Consider the following 25,316-nt stretch of genomic DNA (forward strand, 5'->3'; position numbering starts at 1 on the left):
TGTTGCTTATGGCTTTTCTGGTTCAATGTAAGGTTAAAAACCATGACTGCATTATCACTAAATATTTTGTTATTAAATATTATCACTAACATATAAAATAAACAGGTGTCTTAAATACTCCCAGCTTTTTAAATCTCAGAATCAATATTTTTAGAGAAATGTACAAATAACTCACAAAATACGAAATAGGGAAACTAGAGTTGACTCAAAATGTAAAATTGTCTTATCATTACAAATCAGTTAATTTTGTTCTGTCCTCCTGAAAAATATTTTGATCCAAAATGCACTGTAGTGTAAGGTTAGACTTGCTCTGACATCAATAGTCATTTAACAGACCATTATTTAAATACCAGATAAATATCAGACAGAATTTTGGGCCCCGAGTTTGGTAATAGTCCTCCATATATGTTTCTATCTTTATACCTTAAGATGCCTGAAAATCTCTTTCTGTTTACAAGTGGGGAAACAGAGGCATGGGGAGATGAAATGTGTGAATCAACTCTGTAGATCCTCTTTTCCATTATGAAAAGCACAAATTATTCAACCTCAAACAATTTATTTTTCTCCTAAGAGAACACGATGTTCTCAGCAAAGCTACCAGGCCAACCAAATAAATTTCCCATAGGTAAAGGAAAAATGTGTATAGCTACTTCCAGGATCTTGTTGGGGAAATTATCTCTCCAGTATTACTGGATGTTCTATTCTTTCTATTTTTTATTTTTTATTTTTTTTGATAAATTTTCTTTCCCACACTCTCTGCATGGTTTTCATTTATTTAGTGGCTGATGGCAACATCTCCAGATAGATCCTTCCACAGAAAACACTGTGGCTCCAAGTGGACGAGAAATATGCCCAGGAGCTCCCATTTGAAAGAAAATGTGCATATAATTTCAGCAACATACAAGCCTGGGGACCCACTGCAGAAAGGGCATCCCAAATCTGCTCTTTGCTGTTGCTGCACAGTTGGCTCAGCACTCTCCATGCTCCTGCCTCTGATTTTATTTCCACCCCCTCCTTTATTAGGCTAGTACTCCTGGCACATGCAGATCCTGCAACTTGCTGCCACTGGAATTGCTATCCCCAATCCAGAGGGTGGTAGGAGGGACTGAACTGTGGTTCCTTTGTCCATCTCTAGACAATGGCCACTAGCATGCAGAGCCACACGCCGATTGCTGGTGTTTATTTGGTTGGCGTTTCAGACCCAACTTTGCACCTTTCTAATCATTAATCAACAATCAGACAAAGGATATATTGCTGAATCCAGACAGCAGCCAATACAGACCTCTAATACATTATGGATTCTCTGTCAGCACATTTATTTATTGTTTGCAGTGTTCTGTTTGAAAATCCCTATGCTCTTTCACTTGTTTTATGTATTTATTTACTTAGTTACTTTTTTCTTTTTAGCTGGATTTAACAAAGGAGTGAAGCTTCATTTATTAATATTTTTTACAAACCCTGAATGGTGGATTACTTTATATAAAATACATTTATAATATTATTCTTGGTATGTACCACATTTACCAAAATCTTTAGCAAATATACCATTGAATGAAATAGAATTAAATTGCACAGTGCCAGAGTGCGGTTTTTCCTCAGGTAAATATCCAGTGAATCCTTGTATCATTAGTTAACACTATAATAAAGGTTGCCTATCAGCTTAGAAAGAAATGAATATACATTTGTCTATACCTCCAGCATTCAGTGGGATTTTTCACAGTATCATAAAAGCAAGCAACAATAAGGGCCTCACTGTTCTGTGGTTAGGCTTTAACATAAATGCATCAGTGGACCTTGGGTTCTGCACAGCGTGCAACCATGCTCTGCTATCAAATTAATGTTAAAATATGTATGTCCTGGCTTCTGATTTATAATATCGTTGACAAATAGTAAAAAGGACAGGCATGCCATAAAGTTTATGGATGGAGTGATGGCATGCACAATGATGTCTCATAAAGAATAAAGGGGGGAAAGTTATTTATTCTTGTGGATTCAAGAACTAAAATACAGATAGACTGGCTGCGTGCACAGAATTTTTCATAAATATCCCACAGTGCACCCTGTTGTACAGCAGCCATACATTAATTAGAGCATTCAGCAGACACTGCAATGTGTTACACTCACCCAAGTGAATCTTCATTTTTCACATGCAGGGCCTTACTAATTAAAATCAGCTTTGCAATTAAATGTGGAAAATTGTGTTAAACTTTCAAGCGTGATTTAGAAAAAATGCATTTATTTTTAGGGTATTTTATTTTGATGCAAATGAATTCTCCATCAAAGTGAGACCAGTAAAAGGGAGGTATGAGGATTTCTCTTTTTTGTATTATAGATGCTCCTCTCAGTTGCAAGTTGCAATGCTCCACTATCTCTCTGCCAGTACCTGGCCCTGTTCCAATGCTTTTAGTGAGTGCTATCTGTCAAGGCATGAATAATACAGCCCCTAGGCTGTCGGCAGAATCCAAATGAGGCATACATCAGGAAGCAAGCACTCGACTTTAGCTCCAGAACATGCTCCTGTGAAGACAGGCAATTATTCACCCACGGCTGCAGCCATGGCAATCAAACTGGTGGGTGAAAAGGTATATGAAATGAAAAAATTTGAATAAGAAATATGGCACAACAAGCCACAGAAATTCAATAATTTTCTAATAAGAGAGAGACATTTCAGTCTTTTAATTTTGAAGTTTGGGAGCCTGAATTATTTCACTCACTCTGTTCTAAAATATAGACAACTAAACTACAGTATATAAATACCAAGGCAATACAAGGGTACGTGGGGCTTTTCCTAATCAAAACAGCAATGCTAAACTCTAAGGTATTCATAAATTCAAATAAATCTCTTGTATGAAGTGACAAATCTCATGCTTAAAAATTAAAAGATGGTCAAAACAATTCTATCTGTATAATGTAACAGAAACAGAGACAGCCTAGTAAAGCGACAAAGAACTGGTTGATATTGAGAAATTGGTGGAAAATTAAAATGCAGTATATTTTATAAGGTTTGGGACAACTCACGCATTATAGATCCAAGCATTATTTTATGATCCCTCTTCATTTTTGAGACTCACTTCTTTTTGCAAGACATTGTATCAGTGATTAATGAAAAAAAAAATCCCTGACAAATGCAATATGAACTCAAGAAGAGGCACGCAAAATTTCGTGGCAGATGAAATGTTTAAGTTTGTATACTTCATCTGAATTCTTACTTTCAGCAATCGAATTGAAATTCATTATACAGCAAGACTTCGATCAGTATTTCCATTTTAAATCTGAAGGGTTTATCATTTGGCCTTAACTAATTCTTCACTGAAATTTGATGCATTACGTTTCAGACTAAGATTGTGTTTTGTTTTAATTTCTATACAATGCTTTCAGATATGTACCGATATATGCATTAAAACATTTCTAAATTAATATACATAGTGCCACTCTACCAGTTTAAGATTCTTTTTATGGCTCTTATCTGTTAGAATGTGTTTTATTCAGAAGCATGTGATATTTGGCAAGTGATTAAGCCATTACAGAATCTAATTGCTTTTGTTACTTGATAAAAAAATCAAACTATGATGTTAAGAAGCTTTAAAAATAGGCCATTGCATGTAATCAGTATTTTTTAAATGGAATCTAGTTAGGATTTTTATGATGTGTCTACATAACTATTTACATGGCAAACCATAGGCACCCATTTGGTATATGGTGTGTTTTAAAGAAAATGCTAAATGCATAGCAGCACAGCAGGGTGTAATAGTTCTAAAACCATCATTCATATCTACTCAGTAAACAACATCGGCCAGTTTGCGCTCAGTTACTCCAGAGTAACTACGGGATTTGCACCTGCAAAACTTAGCCCAGAAAGTGGACTGGCTTTTACATTTATATTTGTATACATTGAATGTGAATCCAGTTGTCTTTAAAGTTGAGTAATGAAACTGGCAAAGTTCCTACTAATTGCAATGAAAGAACACTCAAATCTATGTTTTTCTTCAGACGCTTAGCCGACAGACATCCTGAAAACACAGTTCTGGGAACGCTCTCCTGGTGTGGTTTGAGTAACTGCTATATACCCGGATGGATTGTTCACAGCTATAGGTATTCAATTAAAATTATTCAGTACCAAGGATCTGGTCCAAGCTTATTGTTCAAAATTAACTCACAGCTCTGAATGTATAAGAGTACTGTTCATTATTACGCTGTTATCCACAATGGACATGAAGAGCTACCAAGCAAATAAAACAAACAGTATCAGGAGCGTGACCCAGGGAAAGGGTCTGTTTTTCACTAAGATTTTAATTCTTCTCTTGTGTCCACCACTCTCTGAATGTGTCTGTGGCTTATTTTTTGGTTATATTTTTGTTTTCAGATCTTTCACAAGCATTGTCTTTCCTTTTATTTTTTAGGACCTGATGCTGCAAATATACATGCATTTCCTTAACTGCATGATCTGTGAGTAGCTGAGGTGGCCTCAGGTGTCTGGAAACATAAACAACAGGTACTGAAGTCCTATCTGTGTAACCCCTAACATCTAGGCACTGCCTCACACTGTGCAACATAGACAGTGCTAGAGAGTCTATGACAGGGTCTGTGATAGGTTTCTAGGTATTATTAAAATACAGAAAAAGCGAGATGAGTCTGCTCTGAAGAAGGAAGGCACACCATTTAACTTCGGGCACTTACCCTCAGCGCCCAAACCGGGATGCTAATCTATCTGAGCTTTCTGTACAGACACCAGAGAGAGGTGCTTTTGCTGAGTTAATTTTAGAGATCCTGGCGTCCTGCCCTAAAGTGCCCTGCAGAGCAGGCTGTCCATCTTAGCTGTCCATTAGCATCCCCAAGTAGCAAGCTAAAATTAAGCACCAAGCTTAAGAGCTGAGAGCAAAGTCAGACACGCAAGGTTTCACTTCAAACTAAGGTTTGACACGAAGGAAAAATCAAAAAGATGGAAATGATACAACAAGCTGTTACAGTTAGCACGGTTACCCTAACTAGTACCAGTCTTGTGTTTTGATACATCTCAAAGGAAGTATCAATGACACATAAGGCCTGCTCATTTCCCTGAACTTAACATTGCAGCACTTTCATAATTAAAAATACAATTGGGGTACAAACACATGGGGTAAAAACACAGTTCTACCTGATATTTCATCAGCAGAACCACATTTAACCCCTGAATCTGTCTGAAAATTTTAAAGAATCTGTTTATTTCAGTTCAAGTTTAATGTAGTATCCGAGCATGTTTTTCACTGTCACATTGGTATTCCAAGCATAAATTTATAAGGAAAAAAAAAACAAAAACAAAAACAAAATTCCAGAGACTTCAAGACATTATAGAAGAAATAGAATTCTGGAGAGCGCTGACTACATCTAGTGGAAGCAAATACATTTAATTCCTAATAATGAGCCGGTCTGGTATTGTGAATGGAAAGGTCTTAACCTCATTAAAATGCTCTGTAGGTCTAAACGGAATTGAGTTAGGCATCAGCTGAGATACGCAATTCCCTGAACACATCAAATTTTTAAGACGGTCTGCTTTCCTTGGAAGAAATGTTTGAGGGTCTTTCCCACCCAAATAGCAATATATAAAAAAGAAAAAGATAAATTCCTTCAATATTCTTGCAAAAACTTTAATTTACTAGGTGTTGGTTGGACTAGATAGAGAAATTACTGCTCTTTTAGAAAATAGATATGCATGTTGTAAACCTCAACAAAGAACTTTGTGTTTTTACACATATATCGCTTAAATATATTTTGATTAATGAATTGGCAATCAGGGTGGCAAGAAAACATAAAAAAACCCGCAAATTCTTTAGCCAGTAGAAAAAAAGGAATTTTTGATGTATTTCCAATTTTTATTCTTTGCGTATCCGCCCAAAATTTCATTTAATTAACAGCTCTAAGATTGAGTCTGTTCATGTACTGACATACCAGAATCATGTCGAGAAAGCAAAATATGGAATTAATGTCTCAAAACTGTATGTAATCTTTCCAAACCTCACATCTATTCTTTCCCCCTCCCCCAAAAGGGTGATTTTACAAAACCACAGACACACAGATCAAAGTTAGAGAAATTCAGAAGAAAAAGATTTTTTTTTTTTGCTAAAGAGTTTCTTTCTGTATCTTTCAAGACTTTTATTTTTGAAATCTGCATGAATCCCATGAAGTGTAAAGAAACGTATGTAGTTACAATCTTGTAACTAGAAAAGGCCATTATAATCCTGTCATTTAACTGTTGACTACGCATGAAATTTCTGAGGGAAAAGAAGGATTTGGTGCTATTCACTAATTACTGGTGAGGCTTGCATTTACATGAATAAAATGGACAAAAGAAAACTATGGTTTGAAATGAAAAGTCACAAGTGAATTAAAGAAGAATGATTTAAGAAGAATGATTTCAAAAGAATGATTTAAGAAGAATTTAAGAAGAATGATTTTGGCTACTTCCCCTAAATCAGCTTTCCAATCTAACCAAATCCTTCAAATAACTACAAAAAATGTTACCACTTTTATGAGTGAAAAAAGACTAGGAAAAGAAATTTTGATTTAATTATTTTATGGTTCACATTGGTTGAACATAATTCAAAAGCATTTTAATATCAGGCATATCATCTTGTGCAAATTTTGAAAGTATTTTCTGGACTTGTCCCTAAGCTTCATTCACTGATAAGAAAAAAGGCAGGGGTGGACTGAGTGGCACTTGAGTGGACTGGCATGTTGCTGTTTGGTATCTTTTCCTGTTCCAAATAAATGCCTTAACCACAAATGTATAATTTCAATTTAATTCATAAAACCCATATTGCCCTCATTACAAAGCAGTTACCAGATTTCACGTGAAATATATGTACTTATAAACACAAGTGCTTTAAAATCTGAAAAAGTCAGTAATGAAAAAAATCTTAGCAGTTTGAGAATTTAACACTGATTTGAACACCTCTCTCTATTCAGGAGAGAAGGCCAAAACATCAGCCATTTTATCTCCCACAACGGGTTTCTGTATAAAATATGTTAAATGAAATGCACAGCACATGAGAAAAATTCATGCATTCTAGAGCTGTTAAATTTTCAAAATATTGCACAAGAAATTCATGGACAAATGACTCAGGAAAGGAATGCTCTTTATACAGGTGTACAACACTCTTGACATTGCAGTCACAGAAATATAAAGACTGAGCTCTAAATTAATTTGAATCACATGTAGCATATGTAACATATGCTACCTTGATGTATTATTGCAATAAACAGCTAAAAACATTTTCTTAGAGGAGAAGTCTCCACACATCATGGTTTAGAAACCGAAGTAAAGGTATTTATAACTATAATATAACATTTGAACCCTGAAGTCTTATTGTCATTTGTCTTAGGCTTTGACGTTTGAATTTAATCTGATCATCGAACTTAAAAAGTTCAGAAGCTCATTTTCATTCAGTTATAAAATACGTTAAGTAACAGAAGTCACACTGGTACCAACACGTCAGTAGGGACAAATTTTAATTTGCAACACATGAGCAGGACAACTGTATGCAAAAATTGAGAGAAAACTGACAATGAAAACAAGTTTCCTCAGCAAAAGCGTGAGTTCGATTTTGTGCGACATTCAGAAAGAAAAAAGTGAATCTGAGTGAATCTAGAATGTCTAATTGCTAATTTTTATCATTGTTTGGTTTATCAAGGTCATGCCAGCTAACTTGTTTACCAAATCTCTTCACTAAATTATGAAAAATTACAGATATTACCTTCTGTGCCTTGCATATTTGCCACTAACATGACCGCTGCCATCACAGCCAGGCGTGGGACAGCTGCAAGAGAGAGAGAATTAATTACATAGGTGCCGGCGTGCTGCAGAAAGATTATACTAAAAGCAGGCAGTAGGTATTACAGAGATGGAGGGCAACAAAGACAGAAAGAGAAATCAAATAACTGAAGGGAAAAAAAAAAGAGGGGATGCTTTTTATTAGCGAGTCTCGAGGGAATTAATTTCATCAGTGCAGCAGGGCATGAGCAAACCACCAATGAACTTGAAAGTGCATTATACCCATTAAAAGGCATGAATTTTCTAAATTGCTAATGGGGATACATTTTACACTCAGAGCACTAACCTGAACAGCTCTTGTATGGCTGGTTCCACGGGAACTGCAGAGAGATGGAAAATATATAAAAATTTATCATCTATTACAAGTACCCCTCTTCTACAGAAAATTACCAGAAAGGTTGTGTAAAAGCAAGGGTCAGAATGAATCGTGCAAAGAGATTCTGGAGGATGAAGGTCACCCTGAGCGGGGGCCTTGAGTGATTTACTGAAGCAAGAGACGTACCTCGAACACCTTTGGAGCGTGTGCGATGGCGCTTCTCGTCTGCATCCACCTCCATCTGGGAATAGATTAGCAGGCAGTCAATGTTCTTATCCTGCATGCACAGACTATCAATGCACAGACTGATACAGTCTCTCACACAATTTATTGACACTATTTTAATTCCATTTAATCCTGTAAGGGAAAGTTCACCTTACAGGGAATTTTTAGGATCTTTATGTTCATTTAAAAACAGAAAATGTGGTAATTTCTACTTTAATAAGTCCGTTTGCATGCCCTGCTTTCACAGCAAAGTGTGTACAACTAAGTGCTGGTTCCTCTCTTCGAAGGGCTACTTCTAACATAAAACCCTGATTACTCCCATATATTTTGAAACAAGGATTCAATAGATTTCTATACAATTTAAAACTGAAGTCAAGGGTCACTTTCTAACCAAACACTTTGCAGTGGGAAAGACAGAAAGGAATAATGACAGCAAAGAAGATAAAGAGTCATCATTAGAACCACAAAGATTTAATGTTATTTAATATGTGATTACAACCTTTTCCAATGTGTTTCATTGTTCAGATGTGTTTTTCAAGCTTCAGGAATGTGCTCACTTGCACATATGGCTAAATCTTTACCTTCATTTTATAAACAGCATGCCTATCTGATGTAGCATTCTGTGCAGTAATAACTATACAGCAATCTTAAATCTTTACCAGACAGGGGCAGGGCTGCAGATTAGACCTTGGAAAGTATCATATATAAATACTGATCTATAGTAGTTACCATAGGGCCACATGGTTTCCTCTATCTTCCATGTACTATTGTCACCAGGCTTTCAAATGTAAACTGCATAGGCTAGCTAGAGTTTACAATTTTGTACAACACAAGCAGATTGCACTGAACTATGTTGAGAGACTGTGTCAGAGAAAATATGTGCAGTATCTGTATCATCAGCTCCTCTGCACGTGGAAGCACAGGATGGCAAGATGGATCTACAGTGGTTCATACATAGAGATGATACTGTAAAGGTCAGGAAGCACAGAAACCAGCCATGGGACTCCAGTTCCCCCAGAAAAAAAATCAATCACTGGTTTATAGCAATATCCTTGGATTGATATCTGGTAAGAATGTCACATGTCTCATGCAAAAACCTGGAAACAGGTCCAAGTGACTTGCAGTTAACCCTTTAATCAAAGAGCTTTCTTTGGTCAGTACCTTAACACAAGTGATGTGAGAAGTAACTAACAAGGAACAAATTACACATTAGATTCTTTTCATTTCACAATAAGAAAACAGTACATTATGCTATTCTGTAACTCCTGCAATGTGCAAGGACTTGACAGGAAACCAGAAGAGGAGTTACTTGATCTTCAGCCTAGTATATTTTTTAAAAAGTTTGGAAAACATTATCTAGCATCATTTGCCACCACTGAAAAATCTGCTGAAAGAACTACTATGATCTTAACCTGGAAATGCTGCCCAAGTTGTTATGATAGTCTATGTAAATTTAGAAGGGGCAAACTACAAAACAGATTTGCCTGTCTTTCTAAAGCAAAGTAAGCACTTCAGTACAAGAATGCTGTGAGTACATTTTTAGCTATGCTGACAGTCAAAGAAGAACTCACTAAGCTGGAAAAGCCCCTATAGGATCCACACAATCCAGACTGAGAAGCACATCAAAGTGAAAAAAGATTCTAAAAACTGCAGACACTGCTACTTTAAGTTTTGTGCAGGCTCACACAGCCTGCACAGATCTACCTGCCTTTGTCTGTGACCTCAATGCCCTGTCATATATGGCCTTGGATGCTCCAGGACACACCAAAAGATGGTAGTTGCCTATGTCTAGCCAATGGAATCTTGCTTTGACTTTACTGATATGCTCACAGATCTTCAAAACTTTGTCTGTCTTATCAAACCTTCAGCTTTCATCCCTCCACATCATTCAATGTTGGATGCTGGGAGCAAGCAATTTCCTGAAATTCTACGAGACACACATCGTTTCTGTGAAAGGACGGTCACCTGCCAGCCTACCACAGCAGTCCCCGGACGCACCCCCAGCATTTCTGTGGCCAAGAACGGGATTTTGCTCCCAAGACCATTAATCTCACAAAAACACTGACTTCCTCACCATTTTCACATGCAGAAAAAAAAAATGTGGACCTTAGTGACTCACAAGAAGCTCACCTCAGTGGTCCTACTTTATTAATGACCTTCACATTACAGTTCTGCAGAATACTGAGTCACTGTTCCAGAAGAGCCATCAAGGACAGGCTGGTTAGAGTTAGTTTTAGCATGACATCTAAGAGGAGACACCTTAAAGATTATGTATGAAAGCAAAGAGCAGGGCATCAGGAGTAGGAAGAGAAGAAATTCTTAACCTGGCCAAAAAGAGAAGCTATAGACACGAAAATGGAAAGGTTCAAGTTCTTAGTTCTGAGAAGAAAAAAAAAGGTCATGGTAGAAAGTAAACCTGGTAAGTCATAATCAAAAATAATCAAATTATTAGATACGCCTTACTTATGGATGACAGGCAGAGAGAAGTAAAGCTAGGAACTCTATATCACCATTATGTGCATTAGTTTTATTGAAGATTTAGAGAAAAAAGACCCTGAATAGTTACATATATATATATGCCCTAACTAATAAATCACAAGATGGGGTACAAGAGAAGGTCTGTTTTCTTGGAAGGCATGTTGAAGACAACCAAATAAGACACAAAACAGGTTGAGTGGTTTCTTTTGCATTGGAAAAAAATGGAAAGGAAAAAAATTTGTGTTGCGGTGAAGGATTCTTATGGGGTGGCAGATGAATACTATAACCACAGAAGTATCCTTGGAGTTTCTAAAATTTATATCTGATAAATTTCTCACATAAGAAATGATTTAACCAGCTGAAAGAAATTCTACACTAAAACTCACTTTTCTGGGTAAAAATAAAAAAAAAAAAGCCCTTGTGATAACCTCTGTGTGGGCAATTAAGACTTGCTATGCCTTAATGTACAGAACCTGATCCCAATAACTAACACACACAAACACGAGGTGCTTCAAAAGTATCAGTATATGAAAGCAGGAAATAAGCATGAGGCAAACTGAGTAGAAGAAAATCTTTTAACATAAAATGATTATGATTAGGAGCAGTTGAAAAATACTTGGTTAAATGTTAGAAAAGAAAGGTGCGTAATCACATCAGAAGGATCCACCAATAAAAAAGAAAAGAAAAAAAAAAACAACCCCAAAAAACAAAAAGAGAAAGGTAGTAACCCCACCTCAACATCCAAAACTTAAAAAAACCAACTTGTAGCTCATGAGGATTAAAAAATAATTCATACGCATGTATACAGATGTAGAGCAGCTTACCAGTAAACATGAACTATCAGTAAGGAGAACTAAAAATATCAGTGAAAACCAAATGTTGAATGGGAAACATGGCAATAATAAGAAATTACCTAAATATATTTGGAACAAAATAAATGTTTTATTATTTGGAGTTAATGAATAGGTAGTACTAATAACCATCAAGAATTTTTTTTTAAAAGTAATAAAAGCAGCTATTTGTTATTTTAAAATTAAAGGCCCAGGCAACATTTACTCCCCAAAATTAACATAGACTGCTAGCTCTCCAAGACATTGCAGTTGATACGTAACAATCCTGGAACACTTGGGAAATGCTGGAGAACTGAAAAAAAAAAAAATCTGAAAAAAATGTAATTGTTTAAATAAATTTTTACTAAGTGCTGAGAGGACAGTGTGGCTCACTAAGTTAATCTTCCTGACGTTGACCGTAACATCATATAAAAGCCGATATGGGATACGAAGCAGCAATGTTATTAGCACCAGTCAACACTTTATCATCGAAAATCTGTAGTCAAAAACACTTGAAACTGCTCTTTGAGGATACTTGAAAGTTTGTCGATAAAGGTAGATATGTTAGGAGACCATGCACTTAAACACCTTTTAAACATTTTGCTTTCTCTTACTGAACATTCAGACAATCAAATAAGCACTTCATAAAATCAGCGTATTTATAATGGTTAACAAATAGTTCTCCAGAAAAAAAAATATTTTGTATAAAAATTATTTTCTTTACAAAAAATAACTGTAAAAATGGAAAAAAATATATATTTAATAAGAGCCTTTCTACTATAATCCCACAGGTATCTGCCTTAGCCCTATAATATTCAATATCTTCACCAGTACTCTGGAAGATTATATGCTGCTGAAATATGCAGATAACACAGAAATTAATGGAGTGATAAACTATGTTGGAGACAGGCCAGTTACATGTACTGGCCTGAGTCGTTTGGCAGATTTGACTCATCTGAAGAACATGCCAATTCCAAGGTCCTGTATCTATGAACAAAGAATGTGGGCCATGCTTGAAGGACCAAAGATCATAATCTGTACGGCAGTAACAGGATCTGGACAGCCAGGTGAGCACAAGTAACTTCTGCACTGCTGTAGCTGAAGGGCAGAATGTGATCCGTAGCTGCACAACCTTTAAGGCTGTATTAATTTTCCAGAAAACCATTGAGGCATTTGGATATGGTCACAGTAACTTCTAACAATAGAGGGCAAGTTTTCATCAAGACTTTATCTATTTTTCTGTTAGCTTGCCCAATACTCTGTTGGAGACTTCAGGTTTTTCCAGTATATAACTTTAAGGCTATTTGTCTCATCGTAGACTCAGCTCAGACTAAGGTCCCAAAAGTTTCACAATCAGCACTGCTCTCCCTATCTAGATATGCTCACAAATCTACCATATGGGCTTCCTCAGGGCTGCCAACTGCGAGGGATCCAGAGCTTTAGGCTCCTTTCCAGGACAAATGGCGATTTTTGCTCCCTCAAGGCGGGGTAGTTCAGCATTTTCTTCCCTTGAAGGTGGGCAGTCATGAAATGGATCATTCTTGTTAAAATTGTCAGGGTATCTGAATTTCTTGCTAGAGGCATGGAGACTGCAACGTTCAGTCCCAAGTTCCAAAACTCCTAGCTCAGCCAACACTTGCTTAGTGAATTATTCTGGTTTCCCTCTAGCTGTGATGTACCAGAAGTCTAGAAAGTCATGAATGAGCTAAAAGCCTTAGATCTGGACTTCCAAAATTTTTCCTTCCCAATTTTTTCTTGATCTGGATTTCTTCAAATCCAAAAACTGGATTCTGAAATACTCTCAAAAATTGTCCAATGTTTACTCAGGCAGAGCATTCACTGTCTATACTACACAAAGGTATAAGATGATTATTTATGACCTCAAAACTATCTGGCAAGTACTGTTAAATACTAGAATTGCTGCATAATTGATATTGCTAATCAAGTATGTTGCTAAAATTATTCAAAAACTTGCTTTTCCCTAATCAGTAGTATTAGACATACTGGTAATTTGATAAAAGTAAAATGTTCAAAGACAAAAATTCTGATTTCCTGAAAATGTAATGAGTTGATTACATAAAAAGTTTGCAGTTTAAAATTTATCTCCTCGTGACTGACAATCTCCTCAGTAAAGGCAGATTTTGGGTCAGCCGTGATGCAAGATTCAAATGTGTACAGGTAAGATTCCTGTACTACTTTTATAGTCAGGGTTTCCTCAGCTTTCATTTTTGTAACTTAAAAAAAAGTTCTTTCTTCTGTGTGAAAGTTAAAATGAAATGATTTAAAGACTTTTTTTCTTAAACTAATATCTCAAAGAATGAAACAAAATACGTCAAATGTATTTCCCACAGTTAAAATGCTTCTATATTCTTATAATCAAAGAAACATGACCTGGAAAATGATTAACAGTTTATGTGAGCAGTGCATCCCATACTATATTAGTACTTTGTGCAGTCTTCCTAAAAAAAATTGTAAACAGACCTTCTACTGCTCTCCTCAGAAAATAACAAGCAAATCCAAATTCTAACATACTTTCTTCAGCATGTCTATGTTTTAGAAAAGCAATTCATTTTCTAATGATATTTGTCAAGTATGGCTCCTGATAATCTGAATAAGTTTTTAGAAGCTGGATACGTTTTGTGAAATACTATGGAACCTATTTGGTAAATGGGACATTTACCAATGACTTCAATGGGTCCCCAAATATCTCTGTTCTTCATTATATAATTTCCACTATATGAAAGTCAGTAACTATACTCTTTCGGCATACTGACCTCCACTTTCAAATAATAAAAGACAAACAAATCACAACTGGAAACACCACTGTGTAAAATAAATAAGAAAACAATATCCTAGATTTAAACTGAAAGTACAGGACATAATTTTTCACAATGTATCTATCAATTTACTTTAAGGACCTATTCTGCTGTTTTGTGCAATTCTCATGAAGTTCTGTGGTAATCTGAACAGACGCAACATGACCCAGGAGAAAGGAAAGGTTATTCTACAGATTAAGAAGAAAGAAGGTGCAGAGTATATATTAATATAATGTCACTGAAAATCTGGACTAAATTGATTTAAATTTATTTTAGACAACTAAAAATATCAATGCTTGGCATGTGATCTCTACCACAGTACTTAAACTACAGAGTTATGGCACTATTCCAGAGGTACATTAAGATAATACTGTGTCCTTACATTGCTCCTCAACGCTCCTTAACCTGGAATGACCGGGGATTTAGGCAGTATGGGGTTTTAGTTTTAATAAGTTTTAATAAATTTTAAACTATTTGACCAAAACATGGGCACAGATGTATCGTTTCATCTGGAAATGCTACCATCAAGCAGAAGGGGAAAATGAGGTGAAGATTCTGGGGAATTAAAATGTGCAGATCAAGTTGACCTCAACCTGCTCTCAACATATATGAACAAAACCTTGACTTTCCATATGACATCAGAGCTTACTTCAACAGACCTGATCCCTGGAGCCAATGTGGAGCTTCCTACTCAATCTACTGAGGCTTCAGTTGGACTTACTGGTGCAACCTTTACGACAATAGGCTCCAGCAGATCTTCCTCTCCCCTAAGTGTCAGGAGGGTAGACCAAACCTGAATCGCTAACAATATTTGACCCTTCCTTTATCCCTTACTAATCATAGTCTTGTAAATTAATTGCATTGTAGGATAAAATTACTGCATTTATGGATGAAAGGAGAGCAGTAGATGTCATTTACTTCAACTTTAACAAAGCTTTTGACACTACTGTGGGAAGATTCCCATTCTTGTATCCTGTTGTGACTGTACTCTTGTATCCTGTTATGACTGTATTCGCATAGTCAGTTCTTTAAAATAAGTTCTTAATAATTCAATACTCTTAATCAAATGTGGCCTATTATTGCTCTTAACAGAGTAGAATAACATTCAGGATCTTGGTTTTGACAGAAAAACCGTATGATTCTCCCAAGTATATTTAAGAACTACAAGACAAAAGGGAGAGAAAACTGCAGGATAGAAAGTGACTTTAAGAAGCTACCAGATTGCTTAAGGAAAAGTCAGGCAGTAAGGAAAGCAATTTCCCTGTCCTTTCAGACCCTTTCCACCACAAACCCAGGTGCCTTCTTGGCACGGACATCTGAAATTTACTTCAAGTATTTTATAGCACCCATCTACTGAAAAGGGCAAACTTTATAAAAGAATTATCGTATTTTAATCTTCCCCTCAGGAAAACGCCAGCATATAACCAGGCCCTCTTAGAGCAGAGTTCCAGAGGGAACTCTGCAAAGATAAAAGTTACAAGTTGAGGGTACATATTACAAAGCGACCGAATAGGCACGTGAGCAAATTAAGGACTAGAATATAAATTGCTCCTTTGTTCTCTTTCACTTGTAATGAAAACACAGAGCTTTTATTGATATCAAGGAGAGTCCTTCTTGCAGAATAATAGGAGAACATATCCTTAGGACTTCTTCTCAAACTTTGAGTACAAGTCATTCTCCTGCTATAATGCACAGAGGGAATCCAATCCTTCCATTTTCAGATGAACAGTGTAGGCAGCAACCGGATCTGTAAATGCAGGCTAGAATAAGCAGAATTTTGGTTAAACTCATAAGTTCACCTTTTTGTGAGGAAATAGATTTTGGATTCATTGAATTACTCTGTAGGGAAGGCAAGAAACCCTTTCAAATATTTTTCATTGGCCCAAAGTGCACAGAGCTCATCTGAGTGTTCATTCTCTTACTACCTTTTTTACATTCTTAGATATGAGGAATGAGAAAGTAGTATGGAAATTAGAGGTAAGGAGAAATACCCCTGCATCCACAGAACTTCTTCAGACAAAAGATATCCTTTCATCAGTCTGTGGTAATGCTAACAATGCTTTGGATATGCTTGAGCGAGTAGGCTTTGAGACATAAGCTGTAGTAGAACTAGAACTTCCATCTAGAAGAAGAAATCCAGAACATGTCTACACATGGCTTCAAGAAATGAGATGGAAGATTATTTTCTTTATTGTTCTTGATTCTGAACCAAATTTTCATCAAATTCACTAAATTTCTTCTAGAAATTCTTCTGGCTTGGGGCTACATCCAGAAAAATAAAGACAGTATCATATTTTTATCCAACAGCCTAGCAGTTGTTAATTACATTAAGCGTGATCTACAAGAAATAGTTTCCCAGTCCCTCCATCTTCTGAAACTAGTTAAATGCATGTGAAGAACTTCTCATCCTCCATAATATAAAGCAGTTTGGGGTGAACTGTCATCAGCCCCACTGGATGATGACAGTCTCTTTCACAGAATTAGGATTAAATATGAATATAGTTGCTCAGTTTTACAAATCACCTACCCAATAAATTCCCGAGTCAGTCTTCTTATCTCAGGGAATATTTAAATGCTTCGGGTTAAACTTTGGAAGGGAGATAAACCCCAAAATTGTAGCCTGGTGGCTACAGTACTGTTCTGAGGGACAGAAGGTCTGGGTCAGATATTTGGCTTTAAACCTTGATCAATCTTCTCACTTTCTTTTGCTTTTATTATAGACATTGAAGGAAGCAATGTTGTAGGCCAGATAGAAAGCTTTGTTTCAACTTAAAGCAAAAGCTTTCAAATTTTTTTTTGTCATGCCAAACTTTTTTATTATTTTTTTTGCTGCTGAACAGAAAAAAAAACCAATTATGTGTTGATATACCAATATCGAGGACACAACCTTTTTAGTTCCAACAACTCAAAGATGACCCAAGTCTAAACTTGGGTGTGAGGATGAAAAGGAAGCAGTAGAAGGCCTGACAGGGAGAGCTTGTAGGATTTATTATCTTAAAATAGAGGAACAGGGGGATAAAGGTCCAGTTGAGTGTAAATGGTTGGCTGGTCAGCACACTTGTCTGGCCATGCTCTGTGTCTGATCAGCACAGTCTGTCCTACCTTCCTACTAAATTCTGTTCTAACTCTTCCCTGGGTGACGGCTTTCCATTCTCCAGTGTGTGTGTGCATACATGCGTATGCACTTGTGTGGTGGGGGGTGTGAGTGCAGCAATGGGGGTCAGACATCAGGTTGTAGGATCTGTGTCCATGGTGCCAGAAACTGGAGTGAGCACGGGTGTGACAGTGAGTATGATCACCAGCAACGATCAAGCTGGACAAACTGGTGAGCAGGTGAAGTGTCATGGGACCGGGGGCGCTGAGTGGGTCCCAAGGACCAGTTCTGGATGTGAGAGTGCCCATGTGTCTCTGTGGGTGAGAGCATGGGGGCTGGCTATGGCATAAGGGGAGTCCCAGCAGCTCTGTGTATGTGTATGTGCGTGTGGGGTGACAGTCTGGACCAGCAACTGGAGCAGGGCAACCCTGGGGGTTCGTGTGTCCAGATGCCAGTAACTGGGGAGACTGGGATCCAGGGGCAGCTACTGGGCAGACTGAGTGTCTGAGACCAGCTGCTGGAGGGGTCCGCTGAATATTATTCTTAATAGTGGTCCTCCAACCTGCTTGGCCAGAGAGAACAGGATGAGGCTGTTGATGATGCTGTGTTCAAGTGAGTGCTCTCAGAGTCTGTCCGGGATCTGTGTGACCAGCTATGTATATATGTATTTATGTATACATGTAGTGTATACAGGTGCCCTGTGTACCTGTGCCTGCGGGCAATGCATCTTCACCCTTGCTACTGGTTGGACTTGGGCACACGGACCAGCAGCAGCCCTGCCTCTCTTCAAGCTGTTGGACTCAGCATGATTTGTTTTCCTTTAAAAATCCTGTTCCAAAATACAGTGTGTTGAAAAATGACAAGAATATGGCATCAGAAAGGTTACTTTTCTAATTCTGAAGTTGAAGTATGGCAAGTTGCTATATTTTGTAGAGGAACAAGGGCAGAAAAATAATTTATTTCATGGCAGACCTAGATTTATCTATTATGGAAGGAAATTGGTAAGAAGGGTGCTTTAAAAGAGAAAATACATTAGAATATTATTTTAGAAACTTTAGAAATTAAGAAACCAATAAGGTTTATTGAAATCTAAAGAGTTAAATTTCACTTGCGTGAAGAATCCAAAAGGGATTTCACAAAAGATTAATAAATCATTTCCATTCCCCACAACTGCTACATGCCAATGGTACAAGTCCAAACTCCTCTAAAAATGGGGCATGATGCTGTGGGAAAGAGGCTTGGCAAATGAGAACTAAGAGAAACTTAAGTCCAAGTTAAAGAGCAATGCAAGCACATTCACTTCCATATTTGCTGCATTTCAGTCCTGTAACTCATGTGTTTTTTTCTTCTAGACTACCTAGAAGTCAAATAAATGTGCAACGTCAAGTTCATCTTAGAATAGATGAAGCTGAAATAGATCCGATGATAATTTAGTTGTGTTTTCCTTTCCAGTGACAGTAAAACTACTTGTACTGATCTGGCATTTTCTTTCTGTGTCATTGGATATGGAAATCAAATCTTTTGCAAGATGAAAATAGTTCTGAGGTGCTCTGAGGTATCTCTGAGGGGCTTAAGTGATCTCTTTCCTTACCAGATCCCCAGAGAACTGATCTTGGTTTTCACTCATCAATGGCTGTGGTTCAAAGAATCAGGGTCATATTCCATAAAAGATATACATTTTGTATTTCAGAATCCACCAATCACAAAAAAAAAGCAACTAATATGGATTATCATGGGGCTTACAAGTAATGCAAAATTTTCTGTATTTCCACTGTTACGTTTCAAACTAACAGGCTCAGGGAAGACATGCAAGGTAGGTATAGAGTCTCTATGAAAACAGCCTAGTTCCACCCTTGATATGCATGTGTAACTTGTACCAAGTGCCTATGTGCACATCCTGGTGTTTGCCAAATGCCTATGTGCACATCAGTGTATTTGGAGTAATAGACTCCAAAAGACATTTAACTCACAGCATTCAACATCAAAGACTAGATCACAGAAATCTATGTTCCAAACAAGTGCCAATACCTCAATATGCCTTTACTTAATATAAATCTTATAAGCATATATAATGGTCTTTTGGGTACAGCATGCCTAATGAAAGTGTCCATATTTCTATCTGTCTAATATTTTGTGTGTATGTTTCTATAAGCATGTATTTTATTAGCTGAAATGTAACTACATTCAAAGGGCCATAGCCCAGTCTTGTCTGTAACTCTCATACAATATATTAGCATCACACATTTTTAAATTATCATTAAAATCCTAGGAGAATAAAGAACAAGCCAAATATGGGACACTTTAATAACCCGCAACAATAGTGAGGAGCATGCAGCAGAGTACCTATCATCTTACGCAGAAATAAGACCACACAATAAAAAGCCAAAGAACAATCATGGAAATTCAGGTCAAAGCGGTCATAACTTTAGAGTTTTAGCTTTAACTTTGAATCTCCTAATGACTGTAATCACAATCACGCTGTGTTTCAACCTCTTTGTTAGCTTGAATCACCCACATTCAAGTCAGGCCTAGAGGCCCTTTGATGGCGGAGAACCTCCCAGAGCTGAGCCTGGCAAACTGCTTAGAAAAGAGAGCACAGCTCTGCAGAAACATAAAGTCACTGACTTGTTCCCACAGTTCAGCCAGAAGCAGAGTTGTACGAGCTACAGCTCTTAAGAGCTGTAAACCAAAAGATCATTATGGAAAATGAGGGGGGAAAATAAAAAGACTTCAACTCTTCCACTTTGCTCATCAAATTTCACTTCCAGTTGTGCCACAGCAAGAGGCAGGCTCACCCTGCCCTCCCTTCAAGAGGGAACAGGATTTCTGAAGTTGAAATATGATGTCTGCATATCTTGTGCTTTTTTTTTTTAATTGGGTTGGGGTTTACTCTCCAGAACTTGTCTACATTATTTGAGCCTGTAATTAAATTGAGGAGTCTGCTGTTTTATCATAGACTGAATCACCCTTTAATCTGCGAAGGTGTAAAAACGCATATTTTTCTGAATCTAAGAAGAGAATATATCAGCTTTGAATAAGCAATTTAAACATATTTAGTACTGTCACATATTCTGTTTTTCACTGAGAAAAATACACAGATATGTGTTGATGCCCACAATGGTCTTTTGTATAAGCCAAGTCACCACATCCACAAATAGATATCAGCGAGTATAAGTGTGGCATACCTACATACAGCATACACACATGCAATTTCTATGCTTATAAAAACTAGGATACCAGATTTTAAAATCTGGTTTCTAGTACCCAAAAATCAAAAATATAACACAACAACTTCACATGCTAAAGTTTGCTGACCCAGAGTAGCATCCACTGCAGACAACAGGAATATCTTCACTGGCACTGAATCAGACCGATGGTTATTGAAGACAACTATAAGTATTTCAGAACAAAACAGACCAAGGCATTACATGAAATGAAAGCATTATTAAAAAGACGGGACTCATGTTTAAGGTTTTGATTAAATCATGATTAAACACAAGCTAACTCTAGTGGATATGTACCATACAAAAGACAAGTATTTCAGGTAAAGAAAGAGGAAACATCTATTACTTATATCTTCTTTTTAATTCTGGAAAAAACCTCTAAATATGAAGGCCTTGCAGTTTAGTAAATTATCAGCCTTCATATCAACAGCAGGATAGTAAAACCAAAATCCCTTAGCCTGTTAAAACTAACTAACTGCTGTTGGTATTAAGGAACCAGACTAGCATCCCTTCTTTCCCGTTCACACTGCACAACAATGAAAGCTCACTTCTGTTTTTAAGTTTTGCCTAATCACAGAGATGGTGAGGGTACTATCTCAGAACTATGTGCTATCAGCAATGTTTGTTGCTATTAGTGTGCAGACCATTATGCTTATCAAAGAGTATGTTATAAATAGCTTATAGCTATTACAAATGCAACAATTAGCTGATAAATTAATAAGTCAGACAAGCAAAATATCAATCATGGCACTGCTAACATAATTAGCATAAATTAAACAGGATCACAGATTACTGCAGCTGTTGCATAAAACAAGAGCACCTACTTCAGTTGTTCAATAACTTGCATATTTTTAACATTAAAACTATACTACACAATGCTCAAAAGACAAAAAAAGGAGACCACAAGAAAACAATAATGAATATTCATTGGTAATTTTCTGCCCATGACATTATAGCAATTTCTGGGGTAAAAAAAAAATAATTAAAAAAAATCAAAGCACAGACGAATAGGAATTTGTAGCTTAACATCTGCAGCAGCAACCCAAAAACCTTCCCAGGACAGAGATGGCAGCAAGGGCAGTGACAGCTATTGCACAGTGACCTAGTGGCCTATACAAGGCCTGTACAAGTGCTACATTAAAGCAGGCGCGTTATCACCAGGCGCGTTAGCAATTTCAGTGTTTGCATGAGTTTTGGAATACAATTAAGCTTGGCATAAACTGTGCACCTTTAACTCCTGGAATGAAAGGACAGCCTGGAAGTGGCTTATTTCAATTTCTTAATATACATATTTCTTATACTTCACCATTTTATTTTGTTTCTTGCCATCACTATGACATTGGAGCATCTGTAAATTCTATTATTATAAATATGGATTTTTTTTTAAGCACATTGAAAAGTGCATTTATTCTTAACAAGGCATAAAAAAGACTTCCTGCTTCAGAAGCTTATGCTCTCTGAAGCAGGTTTAAGATCTAGAAAGAATTTTGCTGATGTCGTTGATTAATTCAAAGTGGTCAAAGAAGACCCCATAGGTAGAACTGCCCATATTGTGCCCTCAGTTAAAAATTTGCCTTCTGACTTAAGTTAATACAGTTACTCAGATAACACTGAGAAAGAATCTGATTAACTCTATTCATGTCTGTAAAATATCAGGATAAAAGAATGAAAACAGAGACTTTCAAAATTATGTCTCTGCATCCTTAACATCAGTTTTGTGACATACTCTCCTATTATACCACCAGCCACGCAGGACCAATGGTGTACAGATTTTAACTCCTTGATTCATGTTGTAAAGATGGGAAACTGCATCATTAGGTTTTGTTTTGACAACTAGGTGAAAAGACTGAAGTGAATTCTGCATAAAAAGAGCTCCCTTTTCTTCCTTGAGTAACAGAGATAAACCTAAGAAGATTTATAGAAGTATGTATGTGCATTATTTCACACACACTCTGAAAGACTTGATCTGATGCAGCACAAAGACAGGGTTGGAAAGTGCAGGTGCTTCCCTGTTTTCCTGACTTCTTTTCTTCCTAAATCCCATGTTAAACCCTTGACATGAAATTTAGGATCTGCGGCAGCATTTCTAAAGAGACAATATACTTTTAACACAGTTATTATCCTGTCTGAGTGAGAGAATGTTTCTTGGCAAATGCAAAGGAAGTTGTTTACGAAGAAAAGGCATTCTGGCTCCCAAAGGTATGGAAACAGGATGGCCAAAGTTCTGTCTGTTCTTTCCACCTATGGGAAAGGAACAGGACATCAACAGGAGGGGAATCTGCCTTTAAAAAATTTGCAACAGCAAAAAGGCTTAGTGTTTCAAATTTTTGTGATTTTACAAAGTTGTGACAACCTTTTGCATAACCCAGCGGCTGGCATGTCTGCAGAAGACCCCCAGAATAAAAAAGGTCAAATTTTGTTCAAAGATTTATCAAAATAGTTACACAAACACTAAATATTACACAAGCATAATGCAAATTATTTCACTGAGCTGTATATCCCTAAGAGTTGATACATGATTGGTTGTTCTGATCGGTCAATTGGGTCAAAACCATGACACGCATACACAGAAAAATAAAATTAAACTTGCATGCAAACTCAGATGTTGTAAATATGTATATATACAAATGTAGATGTACAAATGAAACAGTTAAAAATATATGTCACCTACCTAGTAGATTACAAAGATACACCACATCAGTGTGCTGAAAGTCAGGCGTGGGCATGCTCTGTTATATTAGATCATACTGGCCTATAATGCAACCTAATTTATGCAGATCCTTGAACTCACGTCACGTCCCACTGATGTAAAAATTGAAACATGTTTATTTGCTTAGACCGTAAAGTCTTGCAGGGCAGGGCATATGTTTGTACAGCGTTTGGCAAAATAAAGTTCTGAATTGTGATCGCAGCCCATGTGCACTATAGTACTACAAGCACTACAAGTAATAGCGTGTGCACGTACACTCACGTTCTCAAAGCCGAGCGGAGATATTTAGCCTAACAGCTCCCTAACACCAACAGAAAGAGGTAGGCAATGTATACCCCAGAAGTACTTTACTGTTTTCATGCAAACAGAGAAGAAAACCACAAGAAGCAAAAATCTAGCTGGAGGTTGGCTAAATATAAACAAACCACCTGAAGATATGTAAGGACAAAAACCCCATGGAGAAAAGGAGTTGTGAAAGACATAGCGATACAAATAGATGTCTCAAAAAATATAGTCTATCTGTTTAACTGAAGGTGGTATTATTCAAACTGGAGGGAAAAAACAATATTAGTGGGAACAAAGGCAGGAATTGCATCTTCATAACGAGTCGCAGAATTACACAGAATTCTCTTTTTTCTTACTAATTGTGCATTCTCAGCAGAATGGGAACTGCAGATCAGAAAAACACTGCAAATTTTTGACAGCCACTAGATTTTGTAGAGTCATCTTGGAGGTTAAATTGGAGTTTTAGCAGAACGTAGCACTTCCACATGTGTTTAAAATTTATCTTGCGCGATACCTATCACTTTACATTTTTAAAAGCTACAAATTTGATAGTCAGATCAAAGAATCGTTACATGAGGATGATGGAAGCCCAGGCTAAATAAACACACTAGAGAGGGAATCCAGCAACTGGAGAGGCAACTAAGAGCATATTACTTTTTTAGTTGCTTTCTTGTTCTCTTCGGTACTATTCTCTGAAATAATAAAATAAGCAGAAACTAGGTGAACAGAGAAGTGAGCTGTACTGTGCCAGGTGGTCTCAAAGACAGACAATAACCCCTGCTCTGTCTTATTTACAAATAAAGCTGTATCACAGCAATCCTAGAAACTGAGTCAACACATGAGTCCTCATATTTATACCTTCACCCTCTGTTTGGTCTTACCCAGAACTTTCTCCCTTTTGCTCAGTTTTTAATTTATTCCCCTGTTATGCGTATAATGAAACGGGGCTCTAAATTACCAACATTCATAAAGATCAAGCCAAGGACGATTCCATTACTGCATTTGACCAAGATCTGAAAGCAAAAAAAGCTATTTCTGTTGAAGTCAACTGAAAACCCATTGACTTATGTGAGACCAGGATTTTGTCCTCAATGTCTAACCCAGAGTTTCCAAGGACTACCTTGGGCACACCAGTATGTCTAAGTAGGTTACCAGATGTTCCCTGAAATTTTAGATAATGACAAATGCCTCCCTGAGCACCATGTTGCATATAGACATCGCATAGCGTGGTATATAATAATATTTGAGAAGCTACCAAAGATTGTGAGATGCTCACAGTGAGGATTCTTGAACTGAAGAAAGGATTGAGATCTACTAGTGAATATCTCTAGAACCTTACATGAATTTCCACCACCAGCATTGCCTCTCCCAAACCATCAGAAAACACGTTTCTGCCTCCTGCAGTGAATGGACTGGCTTCAGCATCACAAGATTTTAAATATATTAAGTTTTCATTCCTCCGTTTTGCTTTCTGGCTATCAGTACTTTATGTTAAAATATTCCAGCTTCTCTTTGCAACCGCAAGACCGAC

At 37.0% G+C, this 25,316-nt stretch overlaps 1 protein-coding gene across 4 annotated transcripts in view; it reads right to left on the minus strand.

Annotated features, from left to right (window-relative positions):
* MYT1L (myelin transcription factor 1 like) overlaps positions 1-8,364 on the minus strand; it is a 124,802-nt gene extending 116,438 nt beyond the window's left edge. For all 4 annotated transcript variants that reach the window (XM_074154134.1, XM_074154133.1, XM_074154132.1 and 1 more), the window contains exons 1-3: positions 8,310-8,364; positions 8,094-8,127; positions 7,731-7,793 (exon numbers count right to left, since the gene is read on the minus strand). In XM_074154134.1, coding sequence (XP_074010235.1) covers positions 7,731-7,793; positions 8,094-8,127; positions 8,310-8,364 — 152 coding nt within the window. The remainder of the gene's footprint in view (positions 1-7,730; positions 7,794-8,093; positions 8,128-8,309) is intronic.
* Positions 8,365-25,316: the final 16,952 nt, after the last annotated feature.

This window comes from Numenius arquata, chromosome 9 (assembly GCF_964106895.1).
Source record: "Numenius arquata chromosome 9, bNumArq3.hap1.1, whole genome shotgun sequence".
NCBI classification, from domain to species: domain Eukaryota; kingdom Metazoa; phylum Chordata; class Aves; order Charadriiformes; family Scolopacidae; genus Numenius; species Numenius arquata.